This window comes from Stegostoma tigrinum, chromosome 22 (assembly GCF_030684315.1).
Source record: "Stegostoma tigrinum isolate sSteTig4 chromosome 22, sSteTig4.hap1, whole genome shotgun sequence".
In the NCBI taxonomy this organism is placed as follows: Eukaryota; Metazoa; Chordata; class Chondrichthyes; order Orectolobiformes; family Stegostomatidae; genus Stegostoma; species Stegostoma tigrinum.
In genome coordinates, this window is record NC_081375.1 from 45,220,945 (window position 1) to 45,245,485 (window position 24,541).

At 42.2% G+C, this 24,541-nt stretch overlaps 1 protein-coding gene across 1 annotated transcript; it reads left to right on the forward strand.

The window, feature by feature from the left end:
• On the forward strand, positions 1 to 24,089 carry tmem220 (transmembrane protein 220). The gene is made up of 6 exons (XM_048554714.2): positions 1 to 622; positions 11,223 to 11,252; positions 11,392 to 11,452; positions 15,578 to 15,701; positions 16,878 to 16,937; positions 22,820 to 24,089. The coding sequence occupies exons 1-6, from the start codon at positions 503 to 505 to the stop codon at positions 22,947 to 22,949; spliced, it is 525 nt and encodes a 174-aa protein (XP_048410671.1). The 5' UTR covers positions 1 to 502; the 3' UTR covers positions 22,950 to 24,089.
• The last annotated feature ends 452 nt before the right edge of the window (positions 24,090 to 24,541 follow it).

Genomic DNA, 24,541 nt, shown 5'->3' on the forward strand with positions numbered 1-24,541 from the left:
GGGACCGGAGGTGATTGCAGAAGCAGGGATCAGTGCCAGCATGTTAAATTGACAGAGTTAAAAATCAGAAACGTTCAGTTTTTATTTAGAAAAAAGCCCAGTTAAATTCTGAGCTACCGTTGGCAAACAGATGTCTGAACATCAAGAAGTCACGCTAACCACAAAATAAGTTTTAAAGAAACGTCTGGGTCAGGTCAAGACAACGTCTACTGGAGTTTTATTCTGCAAAACAGATTCTACTGGTTTCATTTGGCTCCGACCCATTTCTCACCTTTCGCTGTCTTTGAACGTTTGTACTTGCAGCCTGCTTTGTAGGTGCGGACGTGAACGTCCGCGGGGGAACCTGATTTCTGGGGAGAATATCTTTCAGGAAAGCTGCCCGCAGTAATAGGGAAATTTCAGCTTGTGTTCTCCCGCAAAGCGTAAGGGGTGGTCCTAACTCTGTACGTCAGCCGGGCGTCCCAGGGTTTGTTTCTCAGGAGAAAAAGAAAGCGGAAGGAACATGGCAGTGAAATCCCAGGCAGTTCTGCAGAATGCGAACCCTCCTCCCCTTTATCTCCTCTCCTGGAGAGCCTGCAATTTCTGCATGGCTTTCTTTTTTGCGCTCGCTGCCTATGTGCAGGTCAGTGTCATTTTTCATTCTTTGCAAGTCTGCGGGACAGGAAACCTCATCCCACACGCAGGGAGTAGAACAACATACCAAAGTCCCAACTCCGAACTTCACGATTCGAAAAGCACTCTTGGGACTCGCCTAATCCTCTGTACTGATAGGTGAGAGCCAACCATTAGCTTGTCTCTGTCCACTTCAACTCCTGGAGGAGTTCGCTGTAGACCTAGCTGTTGGCCAGTTTCTCACAGTGAATAATTCCAACTCATTTGAGACTAATCCCAGACTAAGCTGTAACTAGACAACTGCATCAGACCAAATGGGAGCATTTCAACTTTGAAATAAAGTAATTGTATCCAACTGTGACCTGTTGCTGTGCATTCCTAATTATAATTTCTGTTGGCCAATTCCTCAGTTGTGTGAGCCCCCAAGCTCTGCAGTTCCGTTTTCACATCTCTCTCCCTCACTCTGGTCAAACTGTTGATCATCTGATCTGATAACTTCTTTATATGACCTGCTGTCGTGTAAATGTAATGTCTACATGGAATGTCTTAATGATTTTATTATGTTAAAAGTGCTGTATAAATGTAATTTGTAGTTCTTTTTGATGAAAGGTGTATAATATATATTAATATTATTGTTTTGGAACTAAAGGTAAATAGATGTGGATTATTTTGGGAAATGACTTAAGTAGAGAGTTATTCTTGAATGGTAACCTGTTTGAAGAAGATGTATCACTGGATTCAAGTGCCTGGCAGACTCCTGGGTGGTAAAGGAGAGGATCTTTATACATTTTAGTTTATGACAGGCAAACAGAACAAAGCCATGAGTTGGTTTTGATTTCACCCAGAAGAGAACAAGAGTTTAGTCCTCATGAGAAGGTTGTCTGTTAGTCACAGTTTGTTCAATTTAGTGAAAATGGTCACTGGAGCAACACCTGCCCCCACACCACCTCCGTCACCCCTATCCCAGGCTCCAAGATGACTTTCCACATCAAGCAAATGTTCACCTGCACATCTGCCAATGTGGTATACTGTATCCACTGTACACGGTGTGGCCCCCTCTACATCGGGGAAACCAAGCGGAGGCTTGGGGGCCGCTTTGCAGAACACCTCCGCTCGATTCGCTATAAACAACTGCACCTCCCAGTTGCGAACCATTTCAATTTCCCCTCCCATTCCTCAGACAACATGTCCATCCTGGGCCTCCTGCAGTGCCACAACAATACCACCCAAAGGTTGCAAGAACAGCAACTCATTCTGCTTGGGAACCCTGCAGCCCAATGGTATCAATGTGGATTTCACTAGCTTCAAAATCTCCCCTCCCCCAACTGCATCCCAAACCAGCCCAGGTCATCCCCGCCTCCCTAACCTGTTCTTCCACTCACCTATCCTCTCCTCCTACCTCAAGCCGCACCTCCATTTCCTACCTACTAACCACATCCCGCCCCCTTGACCTGTCCATCCTCCCTGAACTGACCTATCCCCTCCCTACCTACACTCACCTGTACAGGCTCCATCCCTGCCCCTTTGACTTTTCTGTCTCTTCTCCAGCTATCTTCTCCTCTATCCATCTTCGATCCACCTCCCTCTCTCTCCCTATTTATTTCAGAGCCCTGTCCCCATCCCCCTCTTCAGATGAAAGGTCTAGGCCTGAAACATCAGCTTTTGTGCTCCTAAGATGCTGCTTAGCCTGCTGTGTTCATCCAGCTCCACACTTTGTTATCACTGGTGCAACAGCATTTTTCTCATTTGTGGAACTTCCAAGCCAGGGGAGTTTGGGATATAAATCTTAATATTCGAATTAGGGAGGAAAGGCTATTGGAATTGTGTAAATGTTATGCCTAACCACCATATTAATGAACTAAACAACAAAAAAAATCTAACATATGATTTATCAAGTCAGGATTCGTAATGGCATTTGTTTCATTCAGTAGTCCCATCATCTGGGATCACAACACTTGGAAAAACAGATAAAGACAAGAAACCTATTTTGTAGATAAAGAGTTTAATGAGATGCTTGTAATCAAGAAAAATTGGTAAATCTTAAGTGAAGAGCTCATTTTTATTTTTATCATTCTGAAAAAGGATTTTGTGCTGGTATTTGTCATGATACTCTGTTCACTATCACTACAGCTGTGAAACTGACAGCATTCTGAAATAACTGCACATACTCAATTTAACATGGAAATCCACAAGTTCCTGTCAATCATCCCTTTTCCTCCACTGAGTGTAGTGATCATGAGACCGTTGTGCTTCAATCACAGATGTGGAGGTGCCAGTGTTGGACTGGGGTGGATAAAATCAGAAGCCACACAACACCAGGTTACAGCCCAAAATGTTTATTTGAAATCATAAGCTTTCGGTCCTTCGTCAGTTGAAGTGCCTATGACCTGGTGTCATATGACTTCTGACTTTAACCAAAGAATCACAGATTAATCATTTCCTCATAGCTAGCTTATACTTTCAAGTTTCCTAGATCTTAGAGTTTGGAATTCTCTCTCTAAAACTCTTTACCTGTCTCTTTTCCATTCACAATCTCTATTGTGATGATGCTGTGGCTTTAAGAGATATATTATCCTAGTCTTTTTTGAAGAGAGGTTTTAATACAGAGGTAATGAGCTGGCTAGTGAAGGTACAAAAATTAAACCACTTGGGAGGCCTTTTTTTTAAAGTTAGAACAATAGAAGCAACCTGGGTGGGTGTGGCCAGGTCTCACAGATCAGGATTTCTACTTTTCAGTTATTTTAGCTTTCAGTTTCAGCAGCTGTTTTTGTTGAAGTGTCAACAGGGTTGGAATCTGCACTATATGTCTCCTGGCTGCTATTCTGTCTTGGGTTTTCGTGTGATTTTTTTTTCTTTCTCTCTGCTGCTGGATTGCATGTGAGGCAATCTGTTGCTGACTTTGCCTTTGTTTTTGCCAAGGGACTTGTGGGATAATGGGTTCATGAGATGTTACCATGTAGGAACAGTTGATCAATAATTGTTACCATATCTATTATTCTGTTAAGTTTTTCAATGGAGTTAAGTTATTCTAAGTTTGTTCCTTTTGTATTTTAACTGTAGTTTTTGAATAAATTGTATTTTGCTTAACGTCGAGTAGTTTGAACAGTTGAATTGCATGTGAACCCAACACTTTACATTTATTTTCAAATTAAGAAAACGTAAGGCTAGGCGACCTTCTTAAAAGATTGTGAGGGAAACTAGTCCGGTCCACAACACTATAAAACTAACCCTTTGAGCAGCTTTACTCATGGATGTTTACAGCCATCACATCTGTGCCTGTCAATAAAGATCTGACTACATTGAGGTAGTGCACTGAGTCATTACAAATGTTAAAGATTTTGTTAAAGTTTGCAAAGTCCCCCAGTCTACTTTTCTTTCGGACCCAGGTTGACAGAAAGCTCGAGCCAGCTTCTGTATCTATCAATGGTCACTATTTATTACAACCAAGTAGATTCTACCTACAATGTTCCCTCTAAGGTGTATATTAAGATCTGAGTATGATTATCTGTCAGCACACTGATCTCAGCATTGACAGCTGGTTCAGGAAGTTGCTGCTCTGCTTGGATCTTGGAGACCCACACAACCAGAAAGAAAATTAGAGGAAACGTTGACTACAGATTATCAACTACGAAGTCGACTAATTAAAACACCAGGTCTATTATAAAACTCCATTACACACATATACAGGCAGACAGACACAAGTACATGGGTATCATGGGTGGAGGGACAGACTGGGAAGGCAGTTCAATGTCCACATTGCTGAGATGCTCATTTTGGCTGGTCAGCATCCGCTGTTCCTTCTCCAGGTTTGTTCACTTGTTTGCAAGAAGTAAAGAATGATTGGCTCACAATTGTAAGGTCTAAGAGCCACAGCTTACAGCAACTGATGAGGGAAGATAAAGGGCAGCATGGTGGCTCAATGGTTAGCACTGGTGCCTCACAGCGCCAAAGACCTGGGTTCAATTCCTCCCACAGTCCAGAGATGTGCACGGTAGGTGGATTGGCCGTAGTGTTCAGGGATGTTTAGGTTAGATGGGTTAGACATGGAGAAATGCAGGAGTAGGAGGCTGGGTATGGGTGGGATGCTGTTTGGCGGGGTGGTGTGGACTTGTTGTGCTGAATGGCCTGTTTCTACACTGTACGGATTCTGTGAATAAATTGGGTTTTTTCAGGCTTGAGGTTTTTTTTAATGCAGAGAGAAAGGACAGCTCCTACCTTGCTGGAGGTTTGATGGCTTCTGCCCAAACATGAACACCCATAAGCTGTTCATCTACCTGGGAGTCAGTCACATAGTTGTTGTCCATCAAAAGGCCTTTGTCACAAACGATGGGACACCAGTCACCAGATCAATCAGCAACATGTTGCTGGCCAAATCTCCACTCATGCACACTCTTTGCTGTGCAGTTACCTAAAAATGCTGTCAGTTTCATAGCTGTGATGGTGAACACTACATCATCATATGTACTACCACATTACCTATGTGCAAATAGACACCACTGTCTGCCCCACCAGCTGGATCAAACAGCAGTGTAAACAGCACTTACATTGAGTGTTTGGTAGCTTACTTTGGAAACTTGCAGCAATCCTTTCCACCATCCTTGGTTTTTCCGTTTTATTCCCCATTGTAGATCACAATTAAAAATATAGTAAAATGAAAAGACATGGTCTTTATGCCATTAACCCCACTTTCCAGCTATTGCCCATAACCCTGGAGGCTATGGCAATGCAAGTGAATATCCAAAATACTGTTAAATTAATGAAGGGAGACCTCAGCCATCCTGTCAGGCAGTGATTTCCAGACTCTCACCACCCTTTTGCTGAAGAATTTTCATCTCAACCCTCCTCTTAGTTTTCTGCCTTTTAACTGAAATCTATGCTATCTGGTTATTAGCACCTCTGCCAATAGAAAAGTGCCCCTCTCAACCTTCGCTTGTTCCTATAATAAGTCCAGCCTCTCAGGTAAGAAGCCTCAATGGCCTCCTCCTGCTGTTATCTTCAAAGAACAAAGAAAATTACAGCACAGGAACAGGCCCTTCAGCCCTCCAAGCCTGCGCCGATCCAGATCCTCTATCTAAACCTGTTGCCTACTTTCCAAGGATCTGAATCTATCTGCTCCCTGCCCATTCATGTATCTGTCTAGATACATCTTAAATGACGCTATCATGCCTGCCTGTACCACCTCCACTGGCTATGCGTTCCAGGCCCTCACCACCCTCTGTGTAAAGAACTTTCCACACATATCTCCCTTAAACGTTTCCCCTCTCACTTTGAAATTGTGACCCCTAGTAATTGAGTCCCCCATTCTGGGAAAATGCTTCTTGCTATCCACCCTGTCTATACCTCTCATGATTTTGTAGACCTCAATCAAGTGCCCCCGCAACCTCTGTCTTTCTAATGTAAATAATCCTAATCTACTCAACCTCTCTTCATAGCTAGCACCCTCCATACCAGGCAACATCCTGGTGAACCTCCTTTGTACCCTGTCCAAAGCATCCACATCCTTTTGGTAACGTGGTGACTAGAATTGTACACAGTATTCCAAATGTGGTAAAACCAAAGTCCTATACAACTGTAACATGACCTGCCAACTCTTGTACTCAATACCCCATCCGATGAATGAAAGCCTGCTGTATGCCTTCTTGACCACTCTATCAACCTGTGTTGTCACCTTCAAGGTACGATTGACCTGAATACCCAGATCTCTCTGCGCATCAGTTTTCCCCAGGGCTTTTCCACTTACCGTATAGTTTGCTCTTGAATTGGACCTTCCAAAATGCATCACCTCGCATTTGCCTGGATTGAACTCCATCTGCCATTTCTCTGCCCAAATCTCCAATCTATCTTTATTCTGCTGCATTCTCCGACAATCCCCTTCACTGTCTGCTACTCCACCAATCTTAGTGTCATCTGAAAACTAGATAATCAGACCATCTATACCTTCCTCCAGATCATTTATGTATGTTTCTATGCTTCTATGTGTCTAATCTTGCCTCATACGTCAGACTGTCCAGCCCAGGCAGCTTCCTGGTAAATCTCCCCTGCTGTCACTGTCTCTAGTGCAATCATATCCTTCCTATAATGCGGTGACCAGAACTGCATACAGTACTTCAGTTTTGATTCAACCATGTTTCATGCAGTTGCAGGATAACCTCTTTACTCTTATATTTCCATGCCTTTATGTCAAGGGGACAGATGGACAGGAGGAAAGGACTGGGGTTCTTTCTCCAATCTGTTTTACCAAGAATTGTAGCTGCAAAGATCTGAACCCCTTATCAACGCTATTGTCACCTTCAAACTCACTTACTGCTATCGTCTCCTGTCCACTCTCCCCTTTTCCAGCATTTGTAAACTTAATTTTGCATTAAATTCTGCTGCTCTATATCCTAAATGCACACTGGATCTAATTTGCCATCAGCCCTGCACTCACTGACCCTTTATTAGATTCAATGCCTCAAATTTAAAGATCCTCACCAGTTTGCTCCAAGCCCTGTATAGCCTTTCGCTGTAATTTCTCTAAGCCTGCAATCATCATTGTTCCCCCACCACTGGCCTTTCGTGCATCCCATTTTCCACCAGCTCCAACTGTGACTGTGCCCTTCAGCTGCCTGGCTTCTAAACTCTGCGATTTCCTCAAACCTCTTTAGCTCCTTCTCCTTCTTTAAGACATTACCCACTCCTCTAACCAAGCTTTTACTCAGCCTCCCAAATATCTCTTTATGTAAAGAACTGTTACATTTTGTCCTGATTTTGACTCAATGAACTTTAAAGGTGGTGTATAGAAACACACAGTTGATGCTACGTGTGGCTACAAGTGAGTATAAGATTATTGTGATGGGTGTAAAAACAGTTTACCGGGATGTTGCCTGGATTGGAGGTTTTTAGCTATAAATAGAAGTTGTACGATTTTGGATTGTTTTTGTTAGACCATCGGAGGCTGAGGGACGACTTGATTGAAGTATATAAATTATGAGAGACCTGGATAAGATGGATCGTCCAAGTCTTTTTCCTAAGGGTGTAAATGCTATATACTAGGGACCATTGGTTTAAGGTGAGAGGGGAAATGTTTAAAGGACATGTGCGAGCCAATTTTTTTTTACACATAGGGTGGAAGGTGCCTAGAATATGCTGTCAGGGCAGGTGTTAAAAGCAGATATGATAACAACATTTGAGACGCATTCAGGCAGATGTAAATAGGCAGGGAATAGAGAGATATGGACCATGTGCAGGCAGATGGGATTAATTTAGAATGGCATTGTGGTTAGCACAGACAAGTTGGGCCAAGGGACGTATTCCTGTGCTGTATTAATCTGTCTCTGTGTTCAGCACTTGTGAAGGTAGCTTACAGACACTCATTTTATGGGAATAGCTACTTGGATGAGGTACCAGGAAGCTGTCAGCTGCTATGGAACTAGGTGATCAGAATAAGCGGGAAAGAAAGACAGAGAATATTTTTGTACTCTGCATTATAAATTTGTTTGAAGTTATAGTTTAGTGTACAAAGTACAGACCACATACCCATGGTTCATTACAATGCCAGAAACAAAGTGTGATATTGACAGACTGCTGAAAGTTCATTGTGGAGGGGGTTGGGATGGTGCTTTTTCTGGAACTGAGGTTTTTATGCAGATGTACCTTTTGTAGAAGATTCTGGTGACACCAAAGTCATTGACATGCATATTTGCAGTTCAAAGTCTGGTGAACAGTGAACTTCTGAAATAACTCTGGCTTACCTCTGGAACATATTATGAACAGGCTGTATAGTGTTATATGCGCTTTGACAACAAGTCGAATGTAAACTTCAGTAAGATTTGCCCTTGCAGTCATATCTTTAAATTCATATTCTTGTCTTGAATTCCCAACATTTTTGCCAATGCCTCTCCTCATTATGTTGAGATTGACATGTGGCCCTTTCATTTTTGACAGCCTCACTTCCTTTTGATGGAATGCATTGTTCTTGGCTGCTGGCTCACACTGACTTAGTTACAACAGATTTGTTGCACAGCAATTCACAGAGACAGAAACTGATCAGACCATTATGACATGCCTTGACTGCCATCCAGCATGTGGAGTTCTCTGCCACAGAAAGTGGCTGCAGCTGAAACGTAGAAGGTTTTCAAGAAGAAGTTAGACATAATTCTTAGGACTAAAGGGATTGGGGGCATAGAGAGAAAGTGGAAACAGAGTTCTGAGTTGTATGATAAGGTGTGATCATATTGAAAGGCGTGCAGGCTCGAAGGAACAAATAGCCTACTGCAGCTCCAATTTTCCTTGTTTAATAACCATTTTTTGTTTTTATTGGTACTGAAAAATGCTGGTGCTGTAGACTAAGCACACCATGAACCATTATAACGCGACTCATGTGTAGCATGAGGCTTTCAATCAGGGTTGATTTTATGGAAAAATAGAGGACGATTTGACAACACAGACAGCAATAATGACTGTATATGTATGTAACAGCTTAAACGTCCTCAGCATCCCAAGGCACTGCAGGCAGGAATTTTACAGAAAATGTACTAAGAAACAAAAGGCAACATTAAAGCAAGTTAGCAAAAGCTTGGTCAAAGGGGTAGATCTTTAAGGAACATCCTAAAGGAAGGATGTGAGGTATGTATTTTGTCAGAGAAATTTAAAGAAATGCCAGAACCTTAGATCCATGCAGCTGAAGGATGTACAATTGATGTTATTGAAGAGGGAAGAACTAGATAACTGGAAGCATGGATAACTGAAAAGGTTATGGTACTGAAGGTGATTATAGAAAGGGAGAGCAAGACTATGGAGCAATCTGAAAAAATGAATGGGAATTTTATGACCAAGGATTTGTCTGTCCATGGGCAGAAAAACAGTCACTAAGGAAAAATATCATCTGAAGTCCACACGTTTTCCTTATGCTATTTCATTATTTGTTAGTCTGAGCCTTTATAAGGTTAAGTTCCTAAATTATGAACTAATTTTTTGTGACATCAACATTCTAGCTGGAAAAAGGCCAAGATTGCGTCAGGTCATAATAATTATAGACATGACACTTAGCCACGAAAATGTTTCAAGTGTGTTCACAACAAATTGAGTTGGCGAAAAAGTGATAACCTTTAATATTTTATTTTAATCTGCAGGAATATGGAGAAAGAACTGATCAGTTAGGACTATATTCAGCAGAGATCATAAGAATGAGGGGGAAGTCTCGTGGAAAGGTTTAAATTTTAACAGGATGTAACAGCTTAAACACAAGAAGGATGGTCCCAATGACCATGGACCCCAGAACAAGGGGTCACTACCACAGGATGTGGGGTATCTCATTTAGGTCTAAGATGAGGAGAACTTTTTTCACTCAGAGAGTGGTGGGCCTGTGGAATTCACTGCCACAGAAAGCAGTTGAAGCCAAAACAGTGAATGTTTTTAAGAAGGATTTAGATACGGTTCTTACGACTAAAGGAATCAAAGGAAACATGGAGAAGGTGGGAACAGGGTACTGAGTTGGATGCTCAGCCATGATCATATTGAATGGTTGAGCAGATTCGAAGGGTTGAATGGCCGACTCCAGCTCCTATTTTCAGTGTTTAAAACCATTTGTTGTGTTTACTGGTACTAAAGCACTGCTGGTGCTGTAAACTGTGATCTGTTATAATGTAACTCATGTAGAGGTAGTTAGTAGTTTGGAATAACTTTATTACTTAGACTTATAATTTTAATATGTGTCTTAGCTGGCAAAATGAAAAAAAACTCTTTTTATTAGGTTTATCTTGGTGGGACATACAGATGAGATTTAGGGGATTGAAAGAATGGATACATAAAAGTAATGAGATTTCCAGAAGTCAAAACTAAATACCAAACTGTGGGTAATTACAATTTCATGAGCTTTAAACTGTTTATGCTGGAAATACCATCCACATATGCACTGTTGTACTTTGCATGCACTGAGGGCCTCCTCACAGTAAGGTAAACAGTGCACCCTACTGTTTCCCATTGTGTATTGCTTAAATTTCAGCATCTTAACTATCAATGGCAGGTTTTTGGAGGTTGGTTAGCTCAGGTGGCTAGACAGCTGGTCGGCGGTGCAGAGCGATGCGAACAATGAGGGTTCAATTCCAGTACAGGCTGAGGTCACTGTGAAGGTCTCACCTTCTCAACCTTTGTCTTGAACTAAGGCACAGTGACCCTTGGTTCAAACTCACCAGCAGTCACCTCTACCAATTGTGAGAGCAGCCCCATGATGCTGTAGGACTAATATTGACTTTAATGCCTGTTTAATTTTACGCAAATCTAGGAAGTGTGCAGGTCCCAGAAATTTGAAGGTAGGTTTATGTTGTTAAATTTGTATGACTATTTAAACCACTGGTACATAAATAAATGATCCCAACACTGTTACTTACCACCACATTAATGAGCCTCCAGTGTGAAATCTCTGAACCCACAAGTTGCCAATTTTTTTTTTGACATTGTTTCATCTTACCATAAATGCGTTCAGTCACCTTGTACTGTAATTGAAATTAAATAGCAAAGCAACAAACAATTGTAGATCTCCATTCCTTCCAAACTGTAAAATTCTATAATTCTATATGATTCTGTCTCAAAACATTTCTCAAAAATGTATTTTTTTCTCTCATTTGTCATAGATTAATGATCCAGATGCAGGAATTTGGATTGTAAGTATATTTGTTTACAGATTGGCTTTTTTTTTAAAGAATTGTTCGGTAACGTTTGTGTTATTTGTGGATATTGATCAAAAAACAAAGGAACTTCTCACCATAAAATCACCTTTAACTGGCCTCTTTTGTTCAATAGGTTGCCTATGTAGTCCCTGCTGCATTGTCCCTTCTTGTTGGGTTGAATCCACCAATCACAGGTAGATAGCACATGTTACCAAATCAGTATCTCTGTTATACTTACTGTTGAACTGAAAGATTGATTGTCTGTTGATTCTCATTCTTGTTTATGAAAAGTTTCATGGCCTTAGCACGCTTCCTAATCTTGCAACAGTCTTCAGTACTACAGCCCTCTGACATTCCTACTCTTCCCTGATATGGCCTCTTGCACATTCCTGATTTTCTCTGTCATACTGTTGGTGAGTGTGCTTTCAGTTATCTGAGACCCATGAATTGGAAATCTCTCCCCATATCTCTATGTCTCTCCTTTTAAGTTGTTCCTTAAAACCTACCCCGTTGTCCAAACCTTTGCTCTGTCTCTGGGACTCAGAGTCAAATTTTGTTTGCTGACACTTCTGTGAGCTCTTCGGCACATTTTAATAGGGGAACAAGTTTAATAGGCTAGGTTTTGTCTTTATTCATTCACGGGATGTGGGCATCACTGTTTAGGCCAGTGTTTGTTGTCCACCCCTAAAGTCATTGCTGTGGGTCTGGAGTCATGTGTAAGCCAGAATTTACTTCCGTTAAGATGAGAAAACCTGATGTGTTTTCTATAATTGACCACGGCTTGAAAGTCATCATTAGATTTTTCATTCCAGATTTTTAAAAAATATTGAATTCACATTCCACCATTCTACCATGGCAGGATTTGAACCTGGGTCCCCAAAATATTAGCTGGGTCTCTGCATCAATTGCCTACCCTCAATCAATTATATTATGCCCTTAAGTTGTGTAAATGGGAGTTGTTGTATAATGTTTTTATGCAGGTTAGACAAATGTGAGGGTCTGGTCTTTAAAAAACTTATAAAATGTGTAAAAGGACTGAGAAATTTTCACTCCAGTTCCAAAGTGTGCAGGGAAAGAAACACTTGCAGGATTTTATCACTAAATTGTCCGTCGAAACCTGAAAAGCTGTAAACAGAAGTGGTAGGGAAAATGGAAATGTCCCATTTCATTTGTCATTTCTCTGCCAAGAGATTAGCTGCTGCAAGTTACCTGATTACCCCAGGCTTAACCTGCATCATATTCTCTGAAGGTAATTTCCTGTATTATCAGTTCCTCACTTTCTCTAAATACATGGTCATTTGTCCTGAATGATGATGCTTCATTCATGCAGCTAGTGGGGAAGTGATCTTCTTTCATTTCCTGACGAGCAGCTTGTGACTGTTGTCAGATTTCTGTCTAATGCTAGCTCCAGTTTTCTGCATGTTGTTCAATGCAAGTGTTTTCCTTATTCTGTGTTCAAAGCCCTGCCATTTTCAAAATAGAATCATGAAGGTTTATATCACGGAAAAAAATCCTTTGGCCCATTGAGTCTGCGCCAGTCAAAAATAGAAGCCTAACTTTTCCAATCCTATTTTCTAGCACTTGGTCTATAGTCTTAAATGCCTTGGTATTGCAAGTGTACACCTAGGTACTTCTAAAATGCTATGAGGGCTTCTTCTGTACCACCTTCCCAGGCGGTGAGTTCCAGATTCCCACCACCCTCTGGGTGATGAAGGTTTTTCTCACATCTTCCATAAACCTCCTGCCCCTTCCCTTAAATCTATGGCCCTCACTCATTGACCCCTTCAACAAGGGGAGATGTTTCTTCCAAAATCTGTGATTTCAGTCTGTTATGTCGCACATGCAATGTTGGGCAATTTCTGTGGTCAGTGTGTCAGAAATGATGCTAAAACAAGTTGCCCTCACTGCGCAGCAATACTATTTTGATTTGTGTAGTATTTTTCTTGGTTACTTTTTGCACCTTCAGTAGTTGCATGCAAAGCATAGAGAACGGTAAAGAAATTAGAAATGTGTAATATCTGTTGAACTAGCATTGAGCATGCCAGGTACCATAACATAGTGGTCATGTTATTGGATAAGCAGTGCAGAAGTCTAGGTGAATGATGCAAAGATATAAGATTGTGAACATTTGAAATGTCATGATAGCTGGGCATTTGCATTCAGTGAATTAAACAAACCTGAAACAAAATGAAATAATCTCTGTATTAGTGATGAAACTACTTGATTGTCATTAAAAACCCATCAGTTTCATTAATGTCCTTCAAGGAAGGAAATCTGCCTTCTTTACTCAGTATTGCTAATATATGATCTCAGACTCCTAGCAATGAGATTGATTCTTAATTGCACTTTGAAGTGGTGCAGCGAGCCACTTGGTTGTATCAACTGGCTATAAAATATTTGAAAAGGACAAAAGATGTACCACCCAGTCATATCAATCCTGCAGAAACCTCCTCGCTAACCTCTGGGGTCCTTTACCAAAATTACCCAGCCAACTAGTTAGGCAACAGCCTGATATGGTCATACTTACTGAATTATACTTGTTCATCACATTCCCAGTGTTCTCCATCACCAGTCTCCTTCATCATTCTTATCCCGTTGGCAGAACAGATGTACCAGAAATGACAGTACAATGGTAGTGAGTCAAGAGAGCGCGACTCTGGAGGACCTCAACAGGGCATCAACTCAAACATGGATCAGGAAATATCTTGCTGATTACCACTTACCACCCAATTTCATGGATTGGTATACCTCCAATGTTCCAATTCCCATAGAAAATATTAATGTTTAAAGAGAATTTTTAAAAATCCCAGTTCTTTGTCAAAAGAACAAAGCCCCCAAATTCCATGGCTCAAACAAGTAATATTAACTATGCAAGAGTCGATTAAAACAGTGTGAAATAAATAACTACCTTGGTACAATAAAACACAGGTGCACACATTAAAATGAAATCCTGTCCTGATCATCCCCTTTTCATGTATCAATCTCCCTTAGAAAGTCTTTGGCTATATATGAGGTTCTTGAAGGTTACCCACTTACTTAGAAACTTTTCAAAGTTTTGACCAGTTGTCTTGTAAAGCTTTGCAGTTTTCTTCAGTACATGGCCAAGCCTTACAAATTGTGCATGTTTGCTTTGAACAAAACATTAAAAATACCCCTGGATTCTGATGGCATTCTGCTCTAGTTCACAGCTGGTTTATAGTCTTAGCAAATCCTTTTTCTCTTTCTGAGCTTACAAACATCACTCTGGTTGATTCTGGAGCTTCAGCTGCAACTCAGACTAACTATCCTTCATTACGATAGCATTTGTCCTATAGCCCCAAGCTAGGCAAATCATCCAGCCTCTTTTCCCCTGATGAAGGCTGGCTGTCTTTAACCTGAGCAAGAGGTTTCACCTTTATTCTGGTGAGTTAGCATTGTTAAAGTTAGCATTTATCCTGCTTAAGGTGCCACCCGACTCATATTTATCCTGTTTTATTACCCATACATTCAGTTACCAACAAACTACACAAACCAAACTACAAATGCCTTGATCTGTGCTACCCCTGAAATTTTAGGAATGCAGGGTTAACCTTTTATTTTAAATAAAGCTTAACCATTTGTGCCACCAGAAGATCTGAAACAGCTAACGGGGCATAATTGAATACTCACTGTCATATCTCTCACTGGTGTTATTGGGTTTCTAAAGTGTCCTGTTTAAAATCAGCACCAATGGTCATTGGCACTGGTCCATTTTTTTTAACCCAAAGTAGCTTTGCTATCGATGGGCTTGGTAAAGGGAGGAATAACATGGATAATGCTGTCAGCCTTAACCCCATCACAGCTCTCTTATCTTTCAGTCAGAGGATTGTGGATTCACACCCTACTGTTGAAATGTGAATATAATCTAGAATGATGCTGCTGCCATCTTTCAAATGTAAAGCTAAACCAAGCCTTGCCTTTCTTCACAGATAGCACAGCGTTGTAGAGCAGGTACATCCTCTTAAAATGTGTGGCGGCTTTTAACAAATTAACTACTGTCACTGAAATAGATGAACCAGTCTTTTGCAATATTATTATTTGTGGGACTTTCTGGTATGCAAGTGGTTTCACTGCAGTTCCTTTCATTTCAAGACTGCTAACACATCAAAGGCACACCAGTGATTGAGAAATGCTTTTGGATATCTCGAGTCTGTGGAAGGTGTCCTATATAATTACAAGGTCTTTCATTCATTCCAATGACAGCAACGAAAAGGATGGGTTATACTTTGAAGTTGCTTATCTGAAATGTTTATCTTGCATCTCTCAGTATATCATCTCTTCTACCTTCTGAACTTTTGTAGAAAACTTCATTTGGAGAAGTCTTTCAGAACTGCATATATACATGTGTTCCATGGTTGCAATCCTGTGGGGCTGGTGGCTTCATCAAGCTTCAAAGAATAACATTTTCCAAGAAGAGGAAGGACGGTACACAGCTTCCATTTTAACAATGCTACTGACACAAACAATAACATTTCACCTCATGTCTGTCACTCATTTAAATCCAAGCCTGTGTGAGTATTGCTGAAAGGAGAGACATTGCCAAAGCTTTCTATTTTGCACTTGTTATTTGCAAGAATTTCAGATTTCGACGAATCACTGCAACCTATTCTGCAGGAGACTTCTGTCCAAATGAACAGAATATGTTTTCAAACTGTTTGCCTTTTTCAATGAGCTTGCGGAGCCCATAGTTCCCTGTTGTTCCAACACTTCAACCAATCAGTTTTCATGCCCACCCCCACTTTCTTCCTTGTAACATGAATAGTTGTGATCATTCAAAGTTTGGCATTCTTGTGTTTGTTGTGATGTGTTCAAGGTAAAGAGCTTTGGCAACAGATTTCGCTTTTCAGTAATAATCAAGCACGTTTGGTATAGCACGTTTTGTGCTATACAAGTGAAATTAGTCCTCTGTGCTCTCACTTTGTCTAATTTTTGCCCATTTATATCTTACAAATCATGTCCAAAATGGTTCACAGAACTTGATTCTCCCTGGTCTTGTACCCAGGCTGATTGTGGTCCAGACGCTTGGCAATGAATACAGTAGACTGGGTAACTTTGCTGTTAATCTTCAGTTTTGCACAATTGGTACCACTTGCAGCTGTGAATGAGAAGATTACGAACATCTAAAATGTCATACGATCCAGGCTGAAACTGCAGTATGGCTGAAGTGCTGTATGGTCAGAGATGCCATTTTTAAGATGATGTGTTTGATTGAGGTCTATCTGGCTGGCCTGCTGGTTGTAAAATAGCCCATTGCTGTTTGTGGGACTTTGCCATGTCCCAGTTGGGTTCCCCTGTATGACATAGTAGCTGCACTTCCATAAGCAGTAAAGTGCTTAGCACTGTCCCAAAGACATGAGAAGGTTCAACTGCAAGTTATTTTTCTATGAATGCCTCATTGAAAAGAGGTTCATTATTTTGGAACACTGACTTTTTTTTGTTGGACTTCGGCTTTTTCCATTTTACATTGGTGTAAGTTTCTTATTACATGAGATGTCATTGTATAATTTGTTTAATAATTGTTTTGCTGCCTTTAATCCGTGAAGCTATTTTGTGAAATTACTAATTTTGTTTCTTTCTCTATTACTGTGGTTTGTCTCACAGGGAGTTTCTGGGATTAGTTATTATTGTTATATGGACTCTTTTGTGTCGACATTCAGGGAAGTGAGTACAGTTCAATATCTTTCAAATAAGCCCTCTAACTGATAGCCACATTGAATAATTCATACTGTAAGTTTGATCAAATTTATTCATTTCAAAAATATTCTGTTCCAAACCTCTAAAATTAGCAGATTTTTGTTTCAAACTGGCTGACCACAAGCCTTTGTTTTCCAATATTGCACTAACACTGATAGAGGAAGCAGCTAACTGAGAATCTGGAATCTGTCATCCTTCAGAGCAATTGGATCCTAAGATCCTTATATCAATAGATCTTCATTCAGTAGAACTTGTTAATGAATTCTATCAGCTTGGTAGGAAGATAATATCATGTTCTGTTGACAGTACTGCACTTTGTTATGCAAAAGATCCTGTTGGTCTTAAAAGGACAGACTAGATGTTAAACATTGCAGGTGCTTCACTATCCAGAGGGTATCCTCTAGTCCTTTAAAAATGTGGCAACCTCTTCTGCATTTATGGAAATATTTGAGTTAAATTTCTCTTATTTCGTCATTCAGCTTCATTGTGATTTTGCAAAGTATTCATCTAGATCTAGTATAGCTGCAAACTTTGGCATTTTTTGAAAAAGAAAAAAAAACTGACCCTCTAATGAAATCTTTGAAGAAAGGCAATACCCGAAACATTAACCTCTTCTTTCCTCCAGATGCTGCCTGGCCTGCTGTGTGCTTTCAGTCTCCTGTTTGTCTACCCAGTTGGTGTCTCTGTTTGAGATAATGGGAACTGCAGACGCTGGAGAATCCAAGATAATAAAATGTGAGGCTGGATGAACACAGCAGGCCAAGCAGCATCTCAGGAGCACAAAAGCTGAGGTTTCAGGCCGAGACCGTTCATCAGAAAAAGGGGTTTGGGGAGAGGATTCAGAAATAAATAGGGAGAGACGGGGAGGTGGACTGAAGATGGGTAGAGGAGAAGATAGGTGGAGAGGAGAGTATGGGTGGGGAGGTAGGGAGGGGATAGGTCAGTCCCGGGAGGACGGACAGGTCAAGGGGGCGGGCTGAGGTTAGTAGGTAGGAAATATAGGTACAGCTTGAGGTGAGAGGAGGGGATAGGTGAGAGGAAGAACAGGTTAGGCAGGCTGGGATGAGCTGGGCTGGTTTTGGGATGCAGTGGGGGGAGGGAAGATTTTGAAGCTGGTGAAATCCACATTGATACCATTGGGCTGCAGGGTTCCCAAGCGGAATATGAGTTGCTGTTCCTGCAACCTACGAGTGGCATCATTAGGGGCACTGCAGGAGGCCCAGGATGGACATGTCGTCTAAGGAATGGGAGGGGGAGTTGAAATGGTTCGCGACTGGGAGGTGCAGTTGTTTAGTGCGAATCGAGCGTAGGTGTTCTGCAAAGCGGTCCCCAAGCCTCCGCTTGGTTTCCCCAATGTAGAGGTAGCCACATCATGTACAGCGGATGCAGTATACCACATTGGCGGATGTGCAGGTGAACATCTGCTTGATGTGGAAAGTCATCTTGGGGTCTGGAATGGGGGTGAGGGAGGTGTGGGGGCAGGTGTAGCACGTCCTGCGGTTGCAGGGGAAAGTGCCCGGTGTGGTGGGGTTGGAGGGGGAGTGTGGAGTGGACAAGGGAGACACGGAGAGAGTGGTCTCTCGGGAAGGCAGACAAGGGTGGGATGGGAAAAACGCCTTTGGTGGTGGGCTCGGATTGTAGATGGTGGAAGTGTCGGAGGATGATGCGTTGTATCCGGAGGTTGGCGGGGTGGTGTGTGAGAACGAGGGGGATCCTCTTTGGGCAGTTGTGGCGGGGGCGGGTGTGAGGGATGAGGTGCGGGAAATCCGGGAGACGCGGTCGAGGGCGTTCTCGATCACTGCGGGGGGGAGGTTGCGGCCCTTGAAGAACGAGGACATCTGGGATGGGCGGGATTGGAATACCTCATCCTGGGAGCAGATGCGGCGGAGGCGAAGGAATGGAAATTTTGCAGGGGGGTGGGTGGGAGGAGGTGTATTCTAGGTAGCTTTTTGCAACTTCTGCACATTCTAAATGAATAATTGTAATCTCCCTCGACCTTCAGTCGCAACATGCTATACTTATGTGAGTAGTCATCTTCGGTTTTTATCCCCCTAAATGCTTGTTTATTTACAAGCAACTTTATAGCTGGGCCTGTGTGATCAAGCCAGTAATAAATGCTGTGTGCTCATACACACGAGAGTAACCAGTTGGTGATTCAACTCAGTCTCTGAATAGACTTATTCACATCGTGAAACATTAAAGGTATGTATCTCCTAATTGTACTCGCAGTTGTAAGGGGTAACTGTCCCTGTATACTTCTTTTTCTGAGGCGATCTAAACTCCTCAGTGTATTTTTTCCCCCTTTTTCCCCCAGCACCCTTGTTGAGCATGGGCAGGCATGAGACAGAGTAAAAATACCAGCTGTGAAAATGACTTTATTAACACACCACTACCAGTAAAGACAGCTATGTGACAAGGAAACAAAGTGTGAAGCTGGATGAACAGAGCAGGCCCAGCAGCATCTCAGGAGCACAAAAGCTGACGTTTCGGGCCTAGACCCTTCATCAGAGAGGGGGAAGGGGAGAGGGAACTGGAATAAATAGGGAGAGAGGGGGATGCGGACCGAAGATGGAGAGAAACAAGATAGGTAGAGAGGAGAGTATGGGTGGGGAGGTAGGGAGGGGATAGGTCAGTCCAAGGAAGACGGACAGGTCAAGGAGGTGGGATGAGGTTAGTAGGTAGGAGATGGAGGTGCGGCTTGGGGGGGGAGGAAGGGATAGGTGAGAGGACGGACAGGTTAGGGAGGCAGGGACAGGCTGGGCTGGTTTTGATGTGCAGTGGGGGAAGGGGAGATTTTGAAGCTTGTGAAGTCTACATTGATACCATTGGGCTGCAGGGTTCCCAAGCGGAATACGAGTTGCTGTTCCTGCAACCTTCGGGTGGCATCATTGTGGCACTGTCTGAAGAATGGGAGGGGGAGTTAAAATGGTTCGCGACTGGGAGGTGCAGTTGTTTATTGCGAACCGTGCGGAGGTGTTCTGCAAAGCGGACCCCAAGCCTCCGCTTGGTTTCCCCAATGTAGAGGAAGCCACACCAGGTACAGTGGACACAGTATACCACATTGGCAGATGTGCAGGTGAACATCTGCTTAATATGGAAAGTCATCTTTGGGCCTCGGATGGGGGTGAGGGAGGAGGTGTGGGGGCAAGTGTAGCACTTCCTGCGGTTGCAGGCAAGGTGCCGGGTGTGTTGGGGTTGGAGGGGAGAGCGGAGCGGACAAGGGAATCATGGAGAGTGTGGTCTCTCCAGAAAGCAGACAAGGGTGGGGATGGAAAAATGTCTTGGGTGGTAGGGTCGGATTGTAGATGGCGGAAGTGTCGGAGGATGATGCGTTGTATCCAGAGGTTGGTGGGGTGGTATGTGAGAATGAGGGGGATCCTCTGGGGGCGGTTGTGGTGGGGGCGGGGTGTGAGGGATATGTTGCAGGAAACGCGGTCAAGGGTGTTATCGACCACTGTGGTGGGGAAGTTGTGATCCTGGAAGAACGTGGACATCTGGGATGTGCGGGAGCGGAATGCCTCATCCTGGGAGCAGATGCAAAAGAGGCGGAGGAATTGGGAATAGGGGATGGAATGTTTGCCGGGGGGTGGGTGGGAAGAGGTGTATTCTAGGTAGCTGTGGGAGTCGGTGGGCTTGAAATGGACATCAGTTTCTAGCTGTTTACCTGAGATGGAGACTGAGAGGTCCAGGAAGGTGAGGGATGTGTTGGAGATGGCCCAGGTGAACTTGAGGTTGGGGTGGAAGTTGTTGGTAAAGTGGATGAACTGTTCGAGCTCCTCTGGGGAGCAAGAGGCGGTGCCGATACAGTCATCAATGTAACGGAGGAAGAGGTGGGGTTTGGGGCCTGTGTAGGTGCGGAAGAGGGATTGTTCCACGTAACCTCCAAAGAGGCAGGGATAGCTGGGGCCCATACGGGTACCCATGGCCACCCCCTTTGTCTGTAGGAAGTGGGAGGAATCGAAAGAGAAGTTGTTGAGGGTGAGGACGAGTTTGGCTAGGCGGATGAGGGTGTCGGTGGAGGGGGACTGGTCGGGCCTGCGGGACAGGAAGAAGCGCAGGGCCTTGAGGAATACAGGTGTATAGGGACTGGACGTCCATGGTGAAAATGAGGTGTTAGGGGTCAGGGAATTGGAAGTTCTGGAGGAAGTGGAGGGCGTGGGTGGTGCCACGGACGTAGGTAGGGAGTTCCTGGACCAAAGGGCAGAAAATGGAGTCCAGATAGGTGGAGATGAGTTCGGTGGGGCAGGAACAGGCTGAGACAATAGGTCAACCAGGGCAATCAGGTTTGTGGATTTTGGTAAAGGAGATAGTAACGGGCCGTGCTGGGTTGGTGAACAATGAGGTTGGAGGCTGTGGCTGGGAGGTCCCCTGAAGTGATGTGGTCATGGATAGTATTGGAGATGATGGTTTGGTGCTCGGGGGTGGGGTCATGATCAAGGGGCGGTAGGAGGAGGTGTCGGAGAGTTGGCGTTTGGCCTCGGCGATGTAGAGGTCAGTGCGCCATACTACCACTGCGCCACCCTTGTCTGCGGGTTTGATGGTGAGGTTGGGGTTGGAGCGGAGGGAGCGGAGAGCTGCCCGTTCTGCAGGGGAGAGGTTGGAGTGGGGGAGAGGTTGAGGTGGTTAATGTCTCGACGGCAGTTGGAGATGAAGAGGTCGAGGGAGGCTAGTGACTAAGGAGCCTGGAGCAAGCAGAGCCCCTGGGGCCAATGCCTTTGTAAACAGAAAGGTGAACTGTCCCTTTATATGCGCTTAGGTAATGATTGATTAAATGCCTTCACCTGTATGTACTTAACCTCAGTTAATACAGTCCTCAATCTGAGGATTTTTGTGGTGCAGTGATAATGTGCCGGCCCCTGAGGCAGGAAATCAGAGTTCAAATCCCAGCTATTCCAGAGGTGTGTTGTAACATCTCTGAACCAGTTAACTTAAGAAACATCAAACTCGTTCCTAATCTTTGTATTGGAAGCAGATAACATTTCAAAATGCTAATCACCCACACTAGGTGATTTGATACTCAGCATATAAGTTGAAAGAATTTTTGAAGGTTTTGAAGGTTACCATGTAAATTGAAGGAATTTTTTGAAGGAATTTTTCAAGGTTTTGAAGGTTACCATGTAAATTGATCTCTGATATGTTGAAGAACAATAGTAATGTAGAAAAATTCTTTAAAAAGCAAAATGCATCTCCATTAACTTCAACATGTGAAAACTTAATGGAGAGTTTCCACACTAGGTAATCTAATCTAATCTTATCTCCTGACTGCATTCTCATCCTGTGCTGGTAACTGTCTCTTTATATGGGCCCAAGTAACATAGATCAAACGTCTTTTACCAAATGTACTTAACGTCAGTTAATACAGTCAGACGTTTGTGGGTTCTTATGGTGTAGTGGTCATGTGTCTGCCTCTGAGACAGGATATCAAGGTTCAAATCTCAGCTGTTCCAGAGGTGTGTGTCTTAACATCTCTGAACCAATTAAATTAAGAAAAATTCAAAAGATGGCCCAGGCTGTGATACTAACACACCATGAATGATTAAAAATAATGTACAGCAACTTGGAGGCTCTTGTCGCAGAGCGGTTGTGTTCCTCTGAGTCAGGAAACCCAGGTTCAAGTACTACCTGCTCCAGAGCTACATATAAACAGCCTTGGTTTAAAATAACATTCTATAATTTTTGCGTGATCTTAATTGCTCATTATCAAAGAGAACCTGAAGGTTTTATGCTGAGTCATGGTGTAGATTTCAACTCCTAATGAACTAGTTAAGAAAAATCACTAAATCGCAGATTATTCCATTGTGTAATCTCAGATAGAGATGAATTGAATACGATTCTGTTGTACTGTGCAGGCACCTTGGTGGCTTCAGACTTTGCATTGCGGTTCTCATTACAGTCCTGCCATTCATAACATGGCTATATTACTACATCAATAAAGAACTACGAGCATCCTGGCCAGATCATTGCAGGAACACTATTTAAAATGGATATAAACCAACCAGTGGACCAAGTGGAGGGCCTTGAACAAGGTTGAAATGGATTGAACCTAAAACTGAACAAGTGGGTTTTATTTGTTGTTTAGGGCTGCCAGTCTGGCTGATTTAGATACGCGAAAGAGAATCACTTTTCTCTATATTGTACTTAATTGAGTATTAATCAAAAGTTAAATTATGTTAATTTTATAATGTATGTGTCAATTTGACATCTCTGGATCAGAAGGCTGCAAACTGAAACCACACTTTTCATCAGCATTTAGTCTATGTTGAAACATTTTTGCAATGAAGTTTTCATTGCCTTAGCAATTTGAACTAAACACTATTATGTTTGATATAGTGAGCAGCAATAAATCTTAGATCTCAAAATTTCTATCTGCAATCAATGTACAACAATGGTTAGGATCATTTCATAATTGCTGGGTCTAACAAGCTCATCCTTTATGGCAGGTGTCATAGATCTAATACAAAGCAACAGGTTTGCTGTGCCTAATGGATTTTATACAATTTTGTTTTGGAAGCAGTGTATGTTTGTATACACAGAATGGAGGGTAGGTCCATCTGTAACAATGTTATTGTGAATTAGTTATTTTAATTGAAGTCAGCAGTTTTAAAATTTACTATCATGTGAGGAAACAACTCTTCACAAGCTTCTAGCCAAAATAAACTTTGTTGACATTGTTATATAATGTCAGTTCTTTTACACAGTCTTGTTGGTTACTGCAGTTGAGATTCATTACATGTTTGTCTCACCAAATCTAAGTCACATTGGGAATCATTTTGTTCAGTCATTTCCACACTTTGAACAGCTTTTTTCCCCACCAATGAGTTTACACGAGTGATAACTAAGGCTAGGCATAGACCTACTCAAATATAAACTAAAGTGAATTTAAAATATCTAGTTGAACACCTTTTGAATTGGTATTTTAAGTTAATATTTACTGCTTATAAGCATTGCTAGTCCTGAAAAACTGACTTCTTAAATTTATTAAGTTGAATTTCTTGATGATGATAAAAGTCTCATTTTTAATTTTTATTAACTAAATGTGTTGTACGTTTAATCCTATGTATAGGTTTTAATTATTTATTTTGCCTTTTTGTGAAATTTAATTAAAATTTAAAGATCATATTCAGTGCATTTTACTTTCTAATGTGCTCTTCGTATGAGAATGCTAGTGCGCTTGGCTCCTTACCCTGCTCAATGAGATTGTTGTTACTGGAAACCTGGAGGTTTTCCTTGACTGGGAACCACATTCAAACAGACGGTAGAAAGATGGAAGTCTACAGAGACTGCTAGATTTTTGTGGGTAGAGTTCTTTGAGAATAGTACTGAATGCTATCACATCACTGCTGGTCTCTAAATTTGGGCCAGTGCTTTCCAAAGATGACCTTTGCTATTGTTAACTTCAGAGACAATTATGCTGTAGAGAGAAAAAATACTATTATTTTTAAAAAGTACTGAATGGAGCAGATAAAGAGAGACAAGTGTAAATAAAAAAATCCTCAATCACATTCCAGCCTATCAAATTTTTAAAAATTCATTCATGGGATGTGGGCATTTTGACAAGTCTCTGAAGTTTA

Coding starts and splice junctions, on each gene's coding strand:
- tmem220 (XM_048554714.2), top strand. CDS start 503: ATGGCAGTGAAATCCCAGGCAGTTCTGCAGAATGCGAACCCTCCTCCC. Junction 11,253..11,391: donor CAGATGCAGGAATTTGGATT/GTAAGTATATTT, acceptor TTTGTTCAATAG/GTTGCCTATGTAGTCCCTGC. Junction 16,938..22,819: donor TTGTGTCGACATTCAGGGAA/GTGAGTACAGTT, acceptor TGTACTGTGCAG/GCACCTTGGTGGCTTCAGAC.